The following is an 18,920-nucleotide window of genomic DNA, read 5'->3' on the forward strand; positions in this document are numbered from 1 at the left end:
TGTATGTGCACTCTTGGTATGGCTGACACATGGGCAGGAATACTAAATTCAAACAAAAAACCCTCTAGCAGTAATTTTTAACAGCTATCCTCAAAGGTTTTCCTTAAAAAAAAACCACACAAAAAAACCAACCAACCAACCAAAAAAAAAAAACCTCAAAGTCAATGCAGTGTGGTGAAAAGATTCAGAGTTCAACTAAAAATACATTTAATTACAGTGCACAATGAGCCATGTTTAAAAAACAGTGACACTTGCCTGACAGGTAGTACAGAGAAGAAACACTCGGAAGACCAGCTCCTTTCCCTAGAGGGAGAAGGCAAGAGGCAGAAAAAGAACACAGTAGCTAAGGGGAAGCAGGAGATCAGCTGAGGATCAGAGCTGTTGAATTGGATTGATGTAGTGTAGGAGATTAAATGAAAAAAGATGAGGTGTCAAATTTCTACTGCATATAAAAGAACTCAGTAAAACCAACAACTATTGCAATCTTCACATTATATAGTGCAATCTCAGACGTCAATAACAAGCTAGTATCTCCAAACAAAATAATATATAAAATGAATTTTATCAGGAACTGGTAGTGTCAAAGCATTATTTCCCTACAAGCCTAGGTTAAAATCTGTCTTGCACCAGGTGAACACATGATTCAGCTATATAATGTGTACACCCAGCACCTATGATTATATGCAGTGAACCAAGACTTGCAACTCCCATGTAGCTTTAAAATAAAAAAAACCCAAAAACCAAAAACCAACACAAAGCTCACATACAAGACACTACAAAGCAAGTCCCCACTGGGGAAGATAATCTATCCACTAGTATTTGCCTCATTACACAATTTTAAATATTTAAGGTCATCCATTACTTGATTTCCACATCTAATTCTTCTTTAATCCACTTATTAAAATTATCTGGTTTTCCTCTTCCTATTAAACACATTACTCATGGTTCAATCAAGTTTAGAGTACTCTGGCTGATTTTAGTATTTTTGAGAAGTGAAAAGAAGAACAAACCAAACAACAAAATCCTAACCAGGTGCTGCCAGCAGTTACTCTAGACCTAGTTGGACTTCTTTGTTACAGATTTAAGTTACTACTAAAGTTCAAACACTTAGGAAAAGTTATTTTCAGAATACCTTCAAAGTTAAAATTGCAGTTGATACTGCAAACACAATAGGATCTCAAGATTAACTTGCCATTATGAAGCAAGTCTATTTCAATTTTTACTGAATTTACAGTTTTAGATCCAAGTGCACAGATAATCATTTATTTATTAGAAACTTCAAGCATATTGCTTTGAAAGCAGCTCCATAGTATACTGAGAATACTAACTCATGCATTTTTAATCACCTTTTCCTTGGTCATTCAGTACTAATATGTAAGGCTTATGAGTGGTATAGAAGTCTGGAAAAGCTATAGTGGTTTTATGTCAGATTTCTTTAAAAGACAATTCCATGAAATTAGTTACAAATTTGAGTGACCACGCTTTTGCGTGGGAAAATATTGAGCTATCCCTGAATGCTTACATTAATTGATGGATGAGTGATTTTAGTTTATCTTTTCTACTAAACAAAACAACAAAACCCAACAATGCATCATGTCAAAACCAGAAAAAAAACTTCCATTGTACTACTGTCCATAAGAGCTACAAGGAAAAATAAAGATTTATCTGGGACAATGCTATATAGTCCTTCAGCTCTCCTCACATGGTAAGTCTTAAGGGTTTCAATAGGCTACTTGTAAGAATACAGGTTTGTTATCTAGACATACAGCTGCAACTTACCCACAGGATACACAGGCTTAATAGTCTTATGTCTGCAAAGGTTATGTTTACACGTACAGCTATTAAATAATGGATTCTAATTTAAAATAATGGGGTACTAGCCTCGTTTTCCTCTTCTAGCTTGAAAATAATTAGCTCTTCCACATGCCATAAAACATGGTCAACAGAAATATAATCATGTAACAATATAAAAAGTCTTGAGGTCAGAAGAGTAAAAAGAGCTTTTTCTTTTTGCCTAGCATCTATGAATGGAATGATTTCAGTTCATTACCAAAAGCCAGAATTTAATTTCTTACTGTATTACTTTAACAAATGCAAACAGTTTCTAATCACTAGGTGTTTCAGTCTCTGCTGGACCTCTAATCAGTCTTCGTATTCCCCTCTTCCCCGCAGGACCTTTTGGTTTAGCAAAACTTTGTTTGTGAGCATGTTGTTTCGGATGAACCTCTTCGTAGAGAAAGTCAGCAGTTAACTCATCACCATTATCTATTTCCATCTGGGGGAAAAAAACATTTGTCATATTCATCTTAAAGACATATTTAAAAACATTTAGAAATTTTGCTGAAGTTCTAAATACTATATTAAAACCATATGTGCAATAATGTTCAGAGTCTAGCATGAAATGTTCCCCAACTTCTACCTAATGCCCTCAGCAATCTTGGATAGTGTTTCTGAGAATCCACTATACTCTTTACCAGTATGAAGTCCGATTTGACTTAATTATTTTTCCTGAAATGTAAGCACAACTACACAGTACATATGCCAAGAAACTTCCTCCGTCCCAAGCTTTAGCATAGTGTACATGTGGACAGACTTTTTAGCAGGGTCTGTAGTGACAGGACAAGGGCTAACAGTTTTAAACTAAAAGAGGGTAGATGTAGACTACATACAAGGAAGAAATTTTTCACACTGAGGGTGGTGAAACACTGGCACAGGTTGCTCAGAGAGGTGGTAGATGCCCCATCCCTGGAAACATTCCAGGTCAGGTTGGACGGGGCTCTAAGCAACCTGATCTAGTTGAAGATGTCCCTGCTCATTGCAGGGGGGTTGGACTAGGTGTCCTTTAAAGGTCCCTTCCAACCCAAACTATCCTATGATTCTAATACTAACAAGGAGTACACATTCCATGAGGAAACAAGTGCTTATTTACTCCTCTGTAAAGTAACTTCCTTAATAAAAGATAAGAAAGCAGCATGCGAACTTTCATAACTACAATTTCCTTTCTTTATTCTCCCCTCTAAAACAAATTTTTTTCATTGTCCCAGCGTAATCTCCACATTTTAAGAATGAAAAAATTTCACTAGAACATACTTTAAACACTAACTGTAAAAGCAATGTGCATACATATTGCTGTCACTTGACACAGAAGGGGAGGACTTGGCTTTAAAGGAATGTAGCGTTCGATAACAGCAATGTGTTGCAGTCCGAAATACGACAGGCCTTTTAGTAAGAAATCATGTTACTTCTAAATAGTCCTTCAAAGTATTCTCAAACACTCCCTTGATGCATCAGGATATGTTACTTAAAGCTATGAAAGTGCAGAAATTATGAAGCAGAGAGAGGCTTCCATGACTTAACTTTGTATCTGAAGCTTTATCAATAAGTATTTCTTGTTCAGGACAAACTTTAATAGTTAGAAAACACTTTTCATTGTTTACAGAAGGTGGTGGCAGAGACAGTTATAGTTAGATATTAAGAAGGGAACAGAGGGATGGAGAAAATACCAGTATACCCAATGTACTTACCTTCCTAATTATCTGCATCCACAACTGTCTTTCTACAATTTCTAACAGTGGACTTTTGCAACTAGAGTAGAGCATTCGTTCTCGTATACTACAGGTATACCCCGGCATAGAGTAGATAAAAACTGCAGGGGAAAAAAAAAACCCCACACACAAATCAGACCATAACTACAATCCATCAAAACCTGTATCATAAAATCACTTACAGAAGAGAGGCATTGCAAATCAACTATGCAGTCTGAAAGGGAAAAATGTAACACCATTCTGGATCTTTTTTTCCTTCAGCAAGTGTTTCATTTGAAATGGGGGATCAGAGGATGGCCAATATCTTTATGTTTTCACATGATGACTGATTTATGGGTGTTCATAATCAAAGGGATAGCTCACTACTTTCTAACCGTAAGGACTCTTCAGAAGTCAGTTTCACAACCAAATGACTGAAATTTATCCTCATGCTGACACACAAATTACTTTTATGATACATCTTTCTCTCTGCCTCAAAATTACTAAATTACTTGAAACAAGCCAATGAAATTTCATGTTGGGAAATTTTCTCATACCTATGGATTCCAAGTAGTCTCCTTCATGGGCATGCTTATATAGGAAAAAGTGGTAACGCGCAGCATCCTTTGGAATTCTTTTTGGCAAGTCCTTAAGTTCAGTATGAAGTGTGTTGGCCAAAATAATAGTTTCATTTTTCATATCAATTTGCTGTTAACAAAGCAAACCTGAATATAGTTAACACACAGAACGCAAACCAGAGAACATGACAGGATGGAAAAAAAAAAAAAAAAGAATTAATCTAATACAGAATGGTAATTCATCAGTGCACATCACCAACACACTGTTTAATGTGCGGGTAATCTGTTTTATACTCACTATTAAGAAATAGTTAAAGTATTTTATACTTGCCAGTTGTACATAATTCAGTTTCTTATTTTTCAATTTCTCCAAAGCCTGAATAGCTTCTTTAGCAATGGGGAATGCTACTCCTTGCAAGGTTTGATGCTTGGTATCTACACCAACATCCGTCTGTACCTGGAACACAAGTCAACTGAGATGTAAACAGAAACCTGTGCAAGCATTCATTTGGTTTCATACAATCAGTGACAATGCATTGTGTATGGTTACACACAGAGTTAGAAGCAGCTATGCCGAGAATAAACTACCCTAAAACATCATCCCCATATACAACAGAATTGCATTTTTTAATTCACAGGTCATGCTTGCTCGCTTACCTGAAAACAGTTTCATATCTCTGAAACAGCTAGCTTTGCAGAGCCAACAGAATCATCAGAGGGAAAACTGGCTCAACTGTCAGTGAAGAAGCTCTAAGTTAAATTCTGGTGTAAAGATATAATAAGCCAGGAGGAAAGAGCTTGATTTTCATATGTTGCGTTATACTTTTGAACTGACAATATTGCTTATAAACTTGGTTATATCTTGAAAAATTTCAGATCAAAACATATGAATGTCATTTCTAAGGAGTCAAAATTTTCAGAGGAAGAGAGAGAAGTTGTATCTTATGAGACAAGCTGATCTTCAAGGAAAAACAAAGCAACTTCCCTCCCTCCTGCTTTAATACCGTCCCCCCAAAAGCCTATACCAAAAAGAAAGTAAACAAAACAAACAAACAAAATCTTAATTTTTGACTTCTAGAAGGTCTAACACAAAGTCAAAAAAACTCCTTGGTAACTGCAAGCTAGACAACTGTTCACAATCCAGTTATGTTAGTCACAAGTTATTCCAGAGAAAACAACAGTTATTTTAAAGCCTTTTTTAAGAATTTATGTTTATTTTAACATCCATGCAGTTTCTCTCAAAGTGAGCTCTGGCCTCCAGCTTTCCCAAGTCTGAACTTACTGCCTAAGTATTAGCTTTTGAATATATTGACTTATTTTTATAATTTCACAAGTATATTTAACATTGGTGATGAAGCAGGAAAAGTCAGAAAAGCGTACAAAATGGAAAGTGCGTGTCTTAGACCTATCAACTAGAAGATGTTCAGCTTTAATTAAAAGGAGATGCTAATGAAATATGAAACCAACTGATCAAAAGATAAAAAACCAAAGATACTTGGGGCAACATTGAATTTTACTCCATATTTTAAGAACAGCTTGTCAGCAACAAAGAAAGAGGAGAAGATAGCAGGTGGAAGAGCTGACTTTTGTATAAAGATTGATAAATTTATGAAGTTTATATAAAAATTATTTGTAAAATCTATCTGCATAAAAGCCTGATTAATAAACATAAAATAGTCATCACAAAAATAATAAACCATAACAACATACCATATTACATAAACCATACTGAAATACAAGTAGAAAAAACCCCATAAAAACCAGTTGTGAAGTATGGGGACAGGCAAGGGAACAGAGAAACCCAGCATAACTCCAGGTTTAAGAAAATAAACAAAATCTACTTGTCCGTACTGCAACACTTTTCAAACCATTAAAGCAAAACAAAAGCATCCTAGTCACTTGAAAATATTTAAATTCACACCATAAGATTTGTTAGTGATAGCTGCTGAGTCATGGATAATAAAATGGCAGATGAAATTTCCTGTGAATAAATGTAAAGTAACGTACAGAGGAGAAAAAAATAACCTCTCTTCTACCAGTATGGTGATGGAGTTGAGGTAGCTACTGCTTACTATTCAGCAGCAAGACCTTGCAGGTCACACCAAATATCTTTGAAAATATAAGCCCAGTGGCCAGTCTTGGCAAAAATGAAAAAAAAAAACCCAAAAAAACCCAACACTTCCCACCCACAAATGAAATGTTATGGATTGTTAGAAAATGAGTAGAGAACAGAACACATCATTACGCACTGTAGATACCAGTAATATGCCTGCATCTTGAATACCACATGCAGTTCTGCCTTCCCCATCCCTCCATCTCATAAATTATACAGCAGAACAGGAAAAACTGTAGAGAAAAGCAAAAGAATCAGAAGTATGGAATGCTGCCTTTAGGAGGAAGAACTACCTCGGTTAGAACTCTTCAGCCCAGAAGAGATAACTGGTAAGGAATACAACAGAGGTCCCTGGATATAGAATCATAGAATTCTATGGTTGGAAGGGACCTTTAAAGGTCATCTAGTCCCACGCCCCTGCAATGAGCAGGGACATCTTCAGCTAGACCAGGTCACTCAGAGCCCCGTCCACCCTGACCTGGAATGTTTCCAGGGATGGGGTATCTACCACATCTCTGGGCAACCTGTGGCAGTGTTTCACCACCCTCAGTGTGAAAAATTTCTTCCCTGTATCTAGTCTAAACCTACCCTATCACAACAGGCCCTTCTAAAACATCTGTCCCCATCTTTCCTATAAGCCCCCTTTAAGTACCAAAAGGCTGCAATAAGGTGTCCACAGAGCCTTCTCTTCTCCAGGCTGAACAACCCCAACTCTCAGCTTTTCTTCATAGAAGAGGTGTCCCATCCCTCTGATCATTTTTGTGGCCCTCCTCTGGACTCGCTCCAACAGGTCCATGTCTTTGCTGTGCTGAGGGCTCCAGAGCTGGATGCAGGACTCCAGGTGGGGTCTCACCAGAGCGGAGTAGAGGGGCAGAATCACCTCCCTCGACTTGCTGGTCATGCTGCTTTTTATGCAGCCCAGGATAAGGCTGGCTTTCTGGGCTATGGCTGGCTTTATCAAAGGGGCGGCAGAAACTGAAGAACGACTTAATGACTTTTCTCTGCCTTCCCCACACAGTATGTGGGGATATCAGAATAAACTAGTAGATAGCAGGCAGTGATTCTTTACATAGTACTTTGTCAAGCTGTGGAATACACTGCCGTAGGATCTGTGGCCAACAAAAACTACGTGGATTTAGAAAAACGACAAGACTAGATGATGGATGAAACACCCATTAAGAACAATTATATAGTAAGACACCATCTCTTGCTCAGGAGGATCCCTACCTGCAAGTGTTGAGGTAACAGAAGAGTATTCAAGGGAATTACCATGGCTGCCTTGCCCTGCTCTTACACCCTTCCTAGATTTCTGCTGTTGTTCACTCAGGGACTTGAAGGCAGATTAGATGATCCTTTGATCTGACCCAGTAAAATACTTCTTAGGGCAATTACGAAAGATATACATATGGAAAACTCAATTAAAAAAAGTTTATTTAATGAGTAAGCTTTTAGTTTCTAAGTCTAATTACAGCCTTCATAACAGTGGAAATGAGAGAAATTACATAAGCTAATGCACTGCAAGATGTTTCAAACAAAGACAAAATGGCAGCAATCTGCAGTTTATGTACCTCTGAAAAGCACAGCTATTGATGCTGAAGTTTCATAATAGCATACAAGGTTTTAGTCTGCATGAATCAGCTGTTAAACACAACGTATGCAGTGCATATGACACAATACTAATACCAGAAGTGACCAATACCACACAAGTTTTACATTCGTTAGTGTGTGTATGGGGGGGGGGGTGGTTAAAGCTGTTCAAGTACAATGCAGTGTTTTATGATGATTGCATTTCTACAGTGGAATAATCAAAATTAGACATGGAAAATAACAAAAGACATGACTAAAAAAAAAAGTCAATAAACAAAAAGTTGCAGCAAAAGCATGCTAGAGTGAAAACATTAGAGAAGGTAGAGAGCTGCATTTAACATGATGGTTTGCTGGCATCCAGCTGCAGAAACGATATTTCAAACACATGTACCATGGCTGTAAAATACAAGCCTAAAGAACTAATAAGATCAGCACATGACCTATTTTAATACATGTCTGAACACAAACAGTGATCAAGTGAAGGAAAAATGTGAGGAAAGAATTCTCTGACACTTTTCTGTCACTAGCTAGCTGGCAATCATCAAATTATTTGGTTAAAGGTGTTAGTTAGTGGGTTTTTTTATAAAGCATTCCTATCAAAAGCAAATCAATCGCTTAAAAGGACTAGCTACTTGATTTGGATTTTTCCTGGAATTCCATTCACTTCCTCTCAGTCTTAAAGACAAACACACTGGTGCTGGAAGCTGAGTACGTTTCCTCTAGGGATAAGACTGCTGAAATACTCCTGGCAATAATTCACTGTAAAAGTTGCTATTTTGTGTTTTCTCTATAATTTCTGCCACTACGGGAAGTGTACGTACGCAATCACAGAATGGTTGAGGTTGGAAGGCACCTCCAGAGGTCACCTTGTCCAACCACCCTGCTCCATCAGGGCCACCTAGAGGCAGCTGTCCAAGTCTCTGTCCAGACAGCTTTTGAGTCTCTCCAAGATGGAAACTCCACAACCTCTCTGAGCAACCTGTGCCAGTGCTCTGTCACCCCTCACAGTGAAGCATATCCAGTGATATTAAAAGCATGTTAAGGGCCAAAGTTGCAACAATTAAGCTCTGTAGTTGTGAGGCATCTGACTCGGACACTAGGCCTTGCAAACTCAGCAAGATCATGGCACTTCAACTCCACCATCATCATGAAGCAATCGCAACTCACTCATAAATTTATATTCTCATCCACTCAAACTTCCTGAAACTTTCCATTTTCTGTTCTGCCCTTTTTTACCCTAGAAAAACTTTTTCCCAACAATACGTTTGGAACTCTGCACCCAGTTGCCCATCCATACTCGAAGACACTGTAGGTACCTCATTAATCTTAATTTGTCGAAGTTCCTCTTCTGCTGCAGTCAGGGGTGCAGGGGAGGACTGTGATATCAAATATTTTTTATATCCATTCAGTGAAACATCATCCTGAAAGCACAATATCAATATTGGTAATAAAAGTTCTCTTCAAAGATGCTCTATGCAGCATAAAAAAAACAATTTCCCATATAGTTGTGGTCATTTTATTTGAATGGATTACAAGTGTACGTGCATTTGCAGATTCAGCTCATCCTCCTGTATAGCAAGGTTCACGGGGCTGCTCTTGTACCCAATTGTACCGTGAGCAGGATTTCCACAATCAGTCCCTAATTACCTTGCTAATTCAAAAATCAGGATTAATGAAGACTGTATGCATGAAGTTACTCAGCGTTCTTGGACAAAACCTCACAAAATTGCCACAATTCTAATAAATAAATTTGAAAAAATAAATCTATCTTCTTATAAAATTTGCATGCTCAGACTGGTAGCATATTAGTAGTTTTCTATCTAATATGGGAGACAGAAATGCTACCTTAGGACAGGGAGTAAGCATATGATACTGCAAATAGTTGAGGATGCAACATCACAGAATTCTGATAACCACTTTGGGGAATTCATTAATACTCAGTGTCAGTCTGGCCCTCTCCAAGAAGGTTGATACCAGAGGAAAATACTGTTGTGTTTTTATAATTAAGGTGCTCACTCAGAAAAGGGCAGGACTTTACGTAATAATATGAATATGATTTTATACTTAAATTTTGAGAAAGAGAAAGCTCCTTCTTAGCTCTTCCCTTTCTGAAAGGGACAGACCTTCCCAAATACAATTTCCAGTGCCAATATTCCATTATGTCTTGTTTCAGGAGCCCAGAGGTATTGAGGTTAATACATGTAATTCATCAAGAATTACTTGATGAGCAGCAGAATTATTAGTCCCACGTCCTTATGAATTTGTCTGCCCACAACAGCCCATGTCTATTCCAGAGGTTTTTTTTCCCACTACAATATCCTTTATTCCTCCTCAAAACTCCTTCCCTTCCTTCAGCACGAGCTCCCTGTGTCAATACTGGCAGTGCTCCATATTCAGATTTGTGCATATGATGAATTAACAGGCCAAACAGAAGATAACTGCTGCGCTCTCTCTCCCTTTGCTCAAAGAGGAAAAGGAGAATGATAATTTGGATCTCTAAGTAATGATGAGTTTTCATGAAAGCTATAGGAACTCCCTATCTTTGAGAACTCTAACGCATATTTCTTTAAAACTGGCAATAGATTACAAAGTCAAGACTGTCTGATGTCTGCCTTGAGAAACAGGCTGAAATCACAACCGGGTAAGGCTTTTTTCCCAAGGAAACCAAGGTAACACAATAGCCTCATCTTTCCTTACAAGCACAGCACTTGCAGGCTTTTCAACATTCCTTAGAAGCTTGTTAGATTTCATACATGCACCTTCCAATTATCTTACCATACGTGAACAGTCAACTATTAGTGTTTTCATTGAACAAATTAGTAGCTACTAAAATTCTGCTTCCATAAGTTAAGATGGCAACCATGGATTTGAATTACATTTTATGGTCAAATACTAAAGAACTGACAGCTTAATATCCTTGGTTTAAGATAAAAACATTTGTTTTCAGACATTAATGGCTTGCAGGTAGCTGTTCTAACCCACTTCGATTCAGAACCATACATCCAACATGACTTGTGTATATGACTGGCCAGTGTTAGAGCTTTTTGAGGATTCACATGCATGCAGTGAGATTAAGAGATGCTCCTATTATTCCTAGATTATTTCTCTTTCATAGCCATTTGAAGCAAGGACTTAGCCTGAAATTGTTAAACATACTTAGATACTTGTTCAAATGAGAGCAATTACATTTTAACATTGGAATAATACACATAGCTTTTAACTCTTTTTTTCCTTAATGAAAAAGAGCAGAAACACCACAAATTCATACCAGTGACATCAGCTACTATACTTTGTATTTAAAGCCAGTGTTCTGACTTTAAAAAGAAAAACATACCTGTACTGTTCCAAATACTTCATCCTTAATATGACCACCTCCAAATTCTTTCTTAAGTGTTGCTCGGGTTGCTGCATACAACATTTTTTGACGAACCTAGGGTATCATAAAACAATGTTGTTTTGGTTTGCATTCTTTTTTTTTTGTTGTTTGGTGTACACAGAGAATCTAGCGTGTTGGTGTACCAAGTCCATTAGCAATCACCTTTTCTGAACAAAGTATTTTAAGTGTTGAAACTGCATGTCAAAGTTGTAATTCTTAATAAAGAATAAACTCCATGGAATGAGCTCTGGATCACTATACTAACATAGGCTATTAAATTCTCAGGGGCATGATACTATGCATTATTATCAAAGTAATTCCAAAACTAAACTGCAGCTTTAGTAAGAGTATGAGCTTTTTTTAAGATAAAAAAACCAAGTCTACATAATCTTTATGAATTTTAAACGGCAAAACCCACAATTGTTTAGATCTTCTGTCACTGGACTGTGTATTAATGGATACGACAGATAGGGAAAGAGCAGACTGCAAATAATTAATTATTATTTTTTATTTGAGAGTGACTTCAGATAGTTTTGGTTCAACTACGGAGTGGAAAAAAAGAAATTTTCTGGGTGCAAAAGATCTAATGGTGTTTGCTCCCTATCTACTTGTGTCTAACACAGTCACTTACTTCTCTTTCAACAGTCCCATTTTCCCACCTTATTTCACCATCATGCCATCCTCACCACAATACCTCACCTTTTCCAACTAATCTCTTCTACACACTCTAACTCTTGGTGTCTTACTATTTCCTAACTACTAGTGAAAGTAGTAGAAATACGGGAATAGCTTTACTTTCTGTCTTCCCTTACCTCACATTCTCAGAACCTTTACACAGCATCCTAGTTTCTCTTAGAAATCCTTACACTACCTTCTGTTCCCTCCCATGTTGTCTAACTACTGCCTAAGAAACTATATTCTGTGGCAGGTCACAGATCCACAGCTGCCAGCTGGGCAGCCACCAAGCCAAACAGAATAAACAGCTTGAGCTCACACTATAATCCTTCCCTCTATGATAACACCCATTAAGATTTCTGTCCTATATCCTTCCATGAATTTTCATGAAACACTGACTTAAAGACAGACAAATAAATAGGGCAAAAACATTGTCTTGTCTCCTCCAGTCAGGCTAGAAATAAATTGGATCAGCTGCATTCCACCTAGACTCACTGATATTGCTCCTCAATCAGCTTCAAGAAAGATGTTTTCCCAGTTCTCTTGGGAGGAAGTGAGGGGAAGGTTGGGGAATGCTTCATTCCTCCAAAACTTTTCCTTCATAGCTAGGATTCAGATCGAATGGCACTGTTGAAAAATCATTAACAACATGAAACCTCTGGTGACTGTTACTTACAGGAGAGTGATCAGGTGACCATGCAATGAAGATCCATTCATATCCTTGAGCATTCTGAGAATCTAATCTGTATAATATATAACATGGTTGCCTGTCTTCAAGAAGGGGAAGGACAAAGGAATCATAATCCTTCTCCCATGATCCAGCTGGCCGCCTAGTGGATCCCACAATAAGCTGCTCTATAACAAATAGCCAAAGCTACAGGTTAGCAACAATAGAGTTAATACTGTTTTTCAAAATTAGCAATTACAATAAACAATTAATCAGACACTTCATCTTTCATAATTATGTCCACAAGAACGGAAGTCAGAAACAGGCAATGTGAAAGCAGGTGAGTTCCTACAAAAGCTGTGTGTGTTCAAACCCTAACTTACTTCAACCCAAATACAAATAGTTGAGAAGTAATGTGCTGGCTGTCATCAAGTTCTCTGACCTGAAGGGATAAGACTGATGTTAGTGTTTTTAGCATAATGTACACAGAAGGGAAATAAAACTGTCTTCTGCCAGTTAGGTTATTTTTAAAATTTGAATACTTAAGTAGAAACAAGATGAGAGTAAGCTTTTAAATTTTAGAATTATTGATGCTCTTGCTATAACGTATTAGTGCTTGCACTAATTGTAAGGAGTCAATAACTCAGTTATACAGTGAAAAGAGTTTGGAATGAATATGCATGCACTAATCACTTTAACTTGACTATATAAGTAGATAAACCTCTTTCTAATACAGCTTCATAACCATGGTTTCTTTAAATCACTGTAGTGGTTTATTATGTATAATTGGCTTAAGTCTGTATAGAATACTTCCGATGAGATTTAATTATGTGAACAGCTGTAGCAACAAGATTTTTCTCTTATTTATACATCGTATCTCAGCTTCCAAAGGAAAGTATTAGTATAGAGTCTTTCAAAACATTTACCAGCTTCCTAATAAATAATAGCCCCCACAACCAAAAGAGAAATACCTTGTTTAAATGGGGTCCTCCAACAGTTTGAGGACTATCATGATAGCTAGTATACAAAATATCTTTTGAGACTCTAGGACCTAACTTCTAAAACTTCAGAGAAAAGTACAACAGTATCCAAATGCCTCTACAGCAAAACTTTCAGATCAAGACGCTTTACCACAGTAAGTCACAGAACGTGAACAGCTCAGGGAGAGGATGTTTGGCCCTTCTCTGAATTAGATGCAAAGTAGCTGAAGTTGTATACCTAGACCAGAGTATTCAGAATGTACTTGCCAATTCTGAACTCTAGGTGGCTTTATAGTCACTTGTATTTAAAAGAGGCAAAGACTATCAGAGGAACTCTATTGCCCAGCAGCAAACCTCTTCTCGTACTAACTCAGATTAGCAGAACTCAATTTGACTGTTATCTGTTGACTAAAGACAGTTGCTGAAAGCTCCTGCAGACAGATGAGGCAACTGTCCCTCTTCCAGTATTCTGGGATTTTGAAAGGTTTCTTTTTGAACTGTGGAAAATAGTATCAAAGACTCGATTCTGCTTCTACATACAGACAAAATGCATATATATAAATACACACAGACACAAACACAGACACACACACAAAAAGTACAGAATGTCTTCCATTTATAGGCTTCATTTCATATTAAAAAGTAGCATATACACAAAAGCATATTGTTTTAACTTGCCTAATGGGAAAAAAAATTCAGTGGCATGCCAGCATTTGCTACCTTGTGCTAGTGAGACTTTACCACAGTGACTTGCCTATAACATTACTATTGCCACTTCCTTAAGGAAAGCAATATTAAAAAGTCAGAAAACTTGCTAACAAAAACAAACACAAAGAAGGTAACAGTAGGTTATTTACCTAACAATAAAAGTATGCATGTGTATGTACGTGTACATACAGGTATCATTCTCCAGCTAACAGGTATTTCAGTGTACTGTAAATGAATGAACTCCAGAAAGAAGAAAAAACCCAAAGTGGGCATTTGATGTGCTTGAAAATAGGAACTAAACCATGAAGGGTCTTATACAGTCAACCAGCACTGTTATTAAAAACAAAACAAAACAAACAAACAAAAAAGGCATTCTATCTTGCAATGTTTGCAGCCTTGCTCACTTGCCAAGAAGTTCAAAGACCAAACTCAAGTTCTGCAAGAAATTGCATAATGTTATATTTATACATATATGTGAGACTTTAAGGAATGGTTTTAGCTTTGAAAATTTGTACAAAATTACAGATTTTTCAAGATAATTTCTATGTAGCCAGATTCCTAGCTAAACATCTGCTTTAATAGGACTTTCTACATGCAGCGGATCCCAGTATAAAAGGCAGGTAACATTTATACTTCATCTAAAGTGACTAGTTGCCGTGTGAGAATCTCTTTGCCTTATGAAAGTAATCAAAGTCCCAAAACACTACGCAGGTGTGGAACTTTTTTTCCTCTACTCTTTCTTTAGTAAGAAGATAAGAGTAAGCTCATTTATATTACCCATATGAAATACACAGCAGTTCTTGGTAAAATATGAAACAACATTTGGAAGAAAAATTCAAATGCAAAAATACAGTAGCTTCATACTAAAAAGCTTAGCATCACCAAAACTTAAGTCTTCTTTTTTTTTTATCTTCTGTATATGAAAGACCCTACTAACATTAAATTTTGCAGAGTTTTGTTTTTTAAAAAATTGTACATGTAGGTCACTAAAACAATTAGGAAAATATCTGAAAGAATCAGAGAAAAATATTGGAATTTGACTAACCATTGTCAATGACTATTTTTAAAAGCCTGTATTGTCCATTTCTGGCTCCAACAAAGGTGTCTTTAACACTTCCACTAGCTGAAAAAGAGAAAATAAAAGTAACCAGATTAACACATTTCATTGCCCTAGAACAAAGAATATTCACAAAGGTAAGAACAACACTGGAAAGGCATGTGACTAGCCCTTCACTACAAAGTTGGACTGAAAAGGCAATACAGGAGGGATGCTCCCTCTATGCTGCATACTGTTCCAGCCACCGGCATGCCACAAAAAGATGACAGGCAACACTACAAAACAGCCCTGCTTTCTAGCATACCGTATGATTTTCAACATTATGAAAATTAAAGGTGACATCACATTATCACTCTCAGGTTTCAGAGGTAACACAGCAACGCAATAAAAATATGACGCATCTCAAATTACAATAGCTTCATGAAGTCTGCAGGCTCAGTACGAACTTTTAGACAGAAACTTTACGCCTGCCAGGAAAATGTTAGAGCTTGTCTGGCAAAAGTGCCGGTCTTTCCTGATGACACCTCTCTGAAGAGAACCAGTGAAGGCTGCCACTTGTTGCCCATCTTTCATATCACCTTATCTCCTTGTGCGTATCCTGATGATATTGTTTAAACCTCAACATATTGCAACAGCATAGCTTTGTAATGATATTACAAAGTACTAACTAAAAATATTTTTAAACGTCTATACTTCACATTGATACTATACCGCAAACATGATAGACTCACTTCCTTAAGTACACTGAAGAACTATGCTTGAGTCATGTGAAGATCATTCTTATCTCAACTGCTCTGCTAAATAATCTGACAGCAAATCAGTTTAATTATACCATAGAGAGGGGGTTGTACAGCTTTTATTGAAGAACATTTATTGCAAGCTGGTCCTTTAAGTAATCCCACAGCATACAGCATAGCACCAGCAAAACAAACATCAAACCAGGAAACAACTAAAATGGATTATTTATAGTCAGGTTGAGGCCAGCTGAACAGATGGTCAGATGGTATCCAGCAACATTACTGCCCATACTCAAAACATTTTAAATTTGTGCCCATCGAAGTGATGGCCAGGCCCGTTCTGAAATTCCAAAATGGCACAGGAGGGAAAGGGGTGTTAAACAAACTGAACTGCATTGGGTTACCAGCCCAACCCCAGCTTTGTCCCAGTTAGCATCTTCCCACTAACCAGTGCAGGCCCTCACTGGAATTTGCTGCCAGCTTTTCTAATCGTCTCTGCCAGTCCTCACAATTCCATCCAGCACACAAACACTGTGCCACTTTCTAGACCTTTCAGTTCCCCCAGGACTTCTTTTTGTCCTCTTCTTGTCTATTATCTTTTTGTTCTTTATTCTCTCATTTCAACCTTACACACCAAAACAAGACCAAAATACAGCAGTGCCTGCACCAATACCAGAACTGTGACAGCTCCTGGAGTAACATCCTGAGACAAGACATTTGAGAAACCATCTCACTATCACATGATCTATGCTTTTTTCCTCATAAAGGTTTTAGAATTCACAACAGAGTGATATTATTTTCTACTTAAACTTTCTGCATAGCGGCGACCTACGGAATTAAAATCTTGGTTTATTTCACAAATATTTTACAGGGAATATTATTTTTAAATTACATAGAAGACTGTGAACATATTCTAGTGTCTTTTCCCACAGCTCAATGTATTCAGCGACTTCCTACACTATTTATCTGCACTGGCCTGTTTGAAAGTCCAGTCCTTTTAGCAACTGCCTGGTGCGTATCACTGTCCCCATGACTTCATTTCTGTATCCAGAAAAAAGCAGCCCATGCTGCCAAATCTTGCAATTGTTTATGAGTGACAGTAGCCTGTTTGTAGCTAAAGCCAGCAATGGCACAAGGAGTGCTATTCCTCTTCCAAATGGCAGAAGTGGATGCTTTGCTGCAAACAGGACCCCTGATTAGTGCCTGCTGAGGCAGGATCTGTGCAGGAAAGCTGCTGAGTTCTCTACAGCTCTCCTCAAAGACATGAAGGAGAGCAGCAGAAGAGGATTAGCCACCTTTCTTGCTTGTGGTAAGCAACAGGATATTCTTCTGCTCCTCCCTCCAGCATTGCCAGAAGAGAGAACAAGGGAATAATATCCCCAGCTTGGGAAAAAAAGCTATCCTAGATGCACCTCTAACCTGAGAAGGGTTGAAGAACTTAAACCAAGAGTGGCTGAAAAGAGCAAAGGTTGGCATGCAGGGGAAGGACGAGAAGAGAGGCGAAAGCGTGCAGACCAAATGCAGCCAACGGACAAAAAAGGGAACAGTAGAGCAGGTAAGAGCTGCCGTGGCTGGGACAAAAGTCACCTTCCACAACAAATAGGGGAGAGCAGGCAAAGTACACGGTACTAGTCACCGCGCACGCAGATTGCGGGAATCGAGATAGTAAAACCCGACTCCCCCCCATAATCCTGCAGCATAATCCCTGCTTAGCAATTCTGTGATTCGGGGGGACCCGGTAGCACTGAGAAACAATACACTGTTTTCTTCTAAATGCTCCTCGCACCCTCCAAGACCTGGAAACATGGGGGGAAAAAAAGGTTCTCCCGCGCGTTCCCCTTTGCGGCGTCCAGCGATGCGCCGTTTGGTGGGCTTCCCTGCGGCGGGGCTCCTGGTTCGCCTCAGGGCTCCCGCTACAACGGGCCCGGCAGCGACCCTCCCGCGCTGCCCAGCCCACCCCGGCCACCCCGAGCGGGCGACAGCTTCTCCCCAGGCCGGGAGGGGCGGAAGGTGCCCGGGGAGCCCCCGCAGCCCCGGCGCCCACCTCAGTAGTCGCCCCGCCGCAGCGAGAGCAGCCTGCGCCCAGGGAAGGCACCAGAGCCAAGCGGGGCCCCTTCTCGCCATTTATGGCTTTCTGCAGCGGACACTCTTCTCAGGCGGGCTCCGGACCGCTCTAAGGCGGACAGGCGCGGTCTGCCCTGTGGATAAAGCCCGCAAGCCTTCGCCTGACCGGGGACGAAGCTCTGGGTTCGACCCAGAGGAGCGGCGGCCGCCCGGGGCCGAGGCCAGCAGCAGTTTCCCCCCGCTCAGCTCGCCTTCCCCCTGTCCCCCCCCCCCCCCGCGGCGGAAACAAAGAGCCCGGCAAGGGAGAAAATTCCGACGGGAACTGCCCGTTAAACGGCCAAGGCGGCCGCCGCGCCCCGACCCGACCCCGCGGGGAAAAGCGCTCCGCCCGCCTCCCGCCCGGCTGGCAGGGTGAGAGGAGGGAAGGGCTATCATGAGAGGCCGGTGGGCACCACGGAGGCGAGGGAGGGCGGTGAGCGCTCGCAGGAAAGAGCCGCGCAGTACCTTGGATGCCGGTCTGGTGGGACATGTCGCACCGCCGCGCCCGGGACTAAGAGCTCCGCCGCGTCCCGGCCCGGCCCGACCCGGCCCGGCCGCGCACACGTGACGCGCCGCCGCCACTCAGCGGCCGAGAGGGGAGCGCCGCGCCTTCCGGGCCCCGCCGGCCCGGGCTGGCCCCGGGGCCGCGGCAGCGGCCACCGCGCTGCTGCCCCCTACAGCAGAACCCCCGCCGGGCCGGGCCGGGCCGCGCCGCGCTCCCCAGCCCCCACCGGCGCCGCGCCTCCCCTGTGCCCGCTGCCCGCTTCGGCGCCCCTGGACGGCGGCTCTGAGTGCTTTAAAACGGGGACGCGGTG

At 40.0% G+C, this 18,920-nt stretch overlaps 1 protein-coding gene across 1 annotated transcript; it reads right to left on the bottom strand.

Annotated features, from left to right (window-relative positions):
• Nucleotides 1-2,104: 2,104 nt before the first annotated feature.
• Nucleotides 2,105-18,595, bottom strand: TWF1 (twinfilin actin binding protein 1; the record flags this gene model as incomplete). The annotated part of the gene is made up of 9 exons (XM_082007643.1): nt 2,105-2,275; nt 3,525-3,646; nt 4,082-4,232; nt 4,434-4,559; nt 9,119-9,223; nt 11,137-11,232; nt 12,530-12,708; nt 15,254-15,331; nt 18,571-18,595. The coding sequence occupies 9 exons, from the start codon at nt 18,593-18,595 to the stop codon at nt 2,105-2,107; spliced, it is 1,053 nt and encodes a 350-aa protein (XP_081863769.1).
• Between the last annotated feature and the right edge of the window lie 325 nt (nt 18,596-18,920).

Source organism: Phaethon aethereus, assembly GCF_964289735.1.
Source record: "Phaethon aethereus genome assembly, chromosome: 1".
In the NCBI taxonomy this organism is placed as follows: Eukaryota; Metazoa; Chordata; class Aves; order Phaethontiformes; family Phaethontidae; genus Phaethon; species Phaethon aethereus.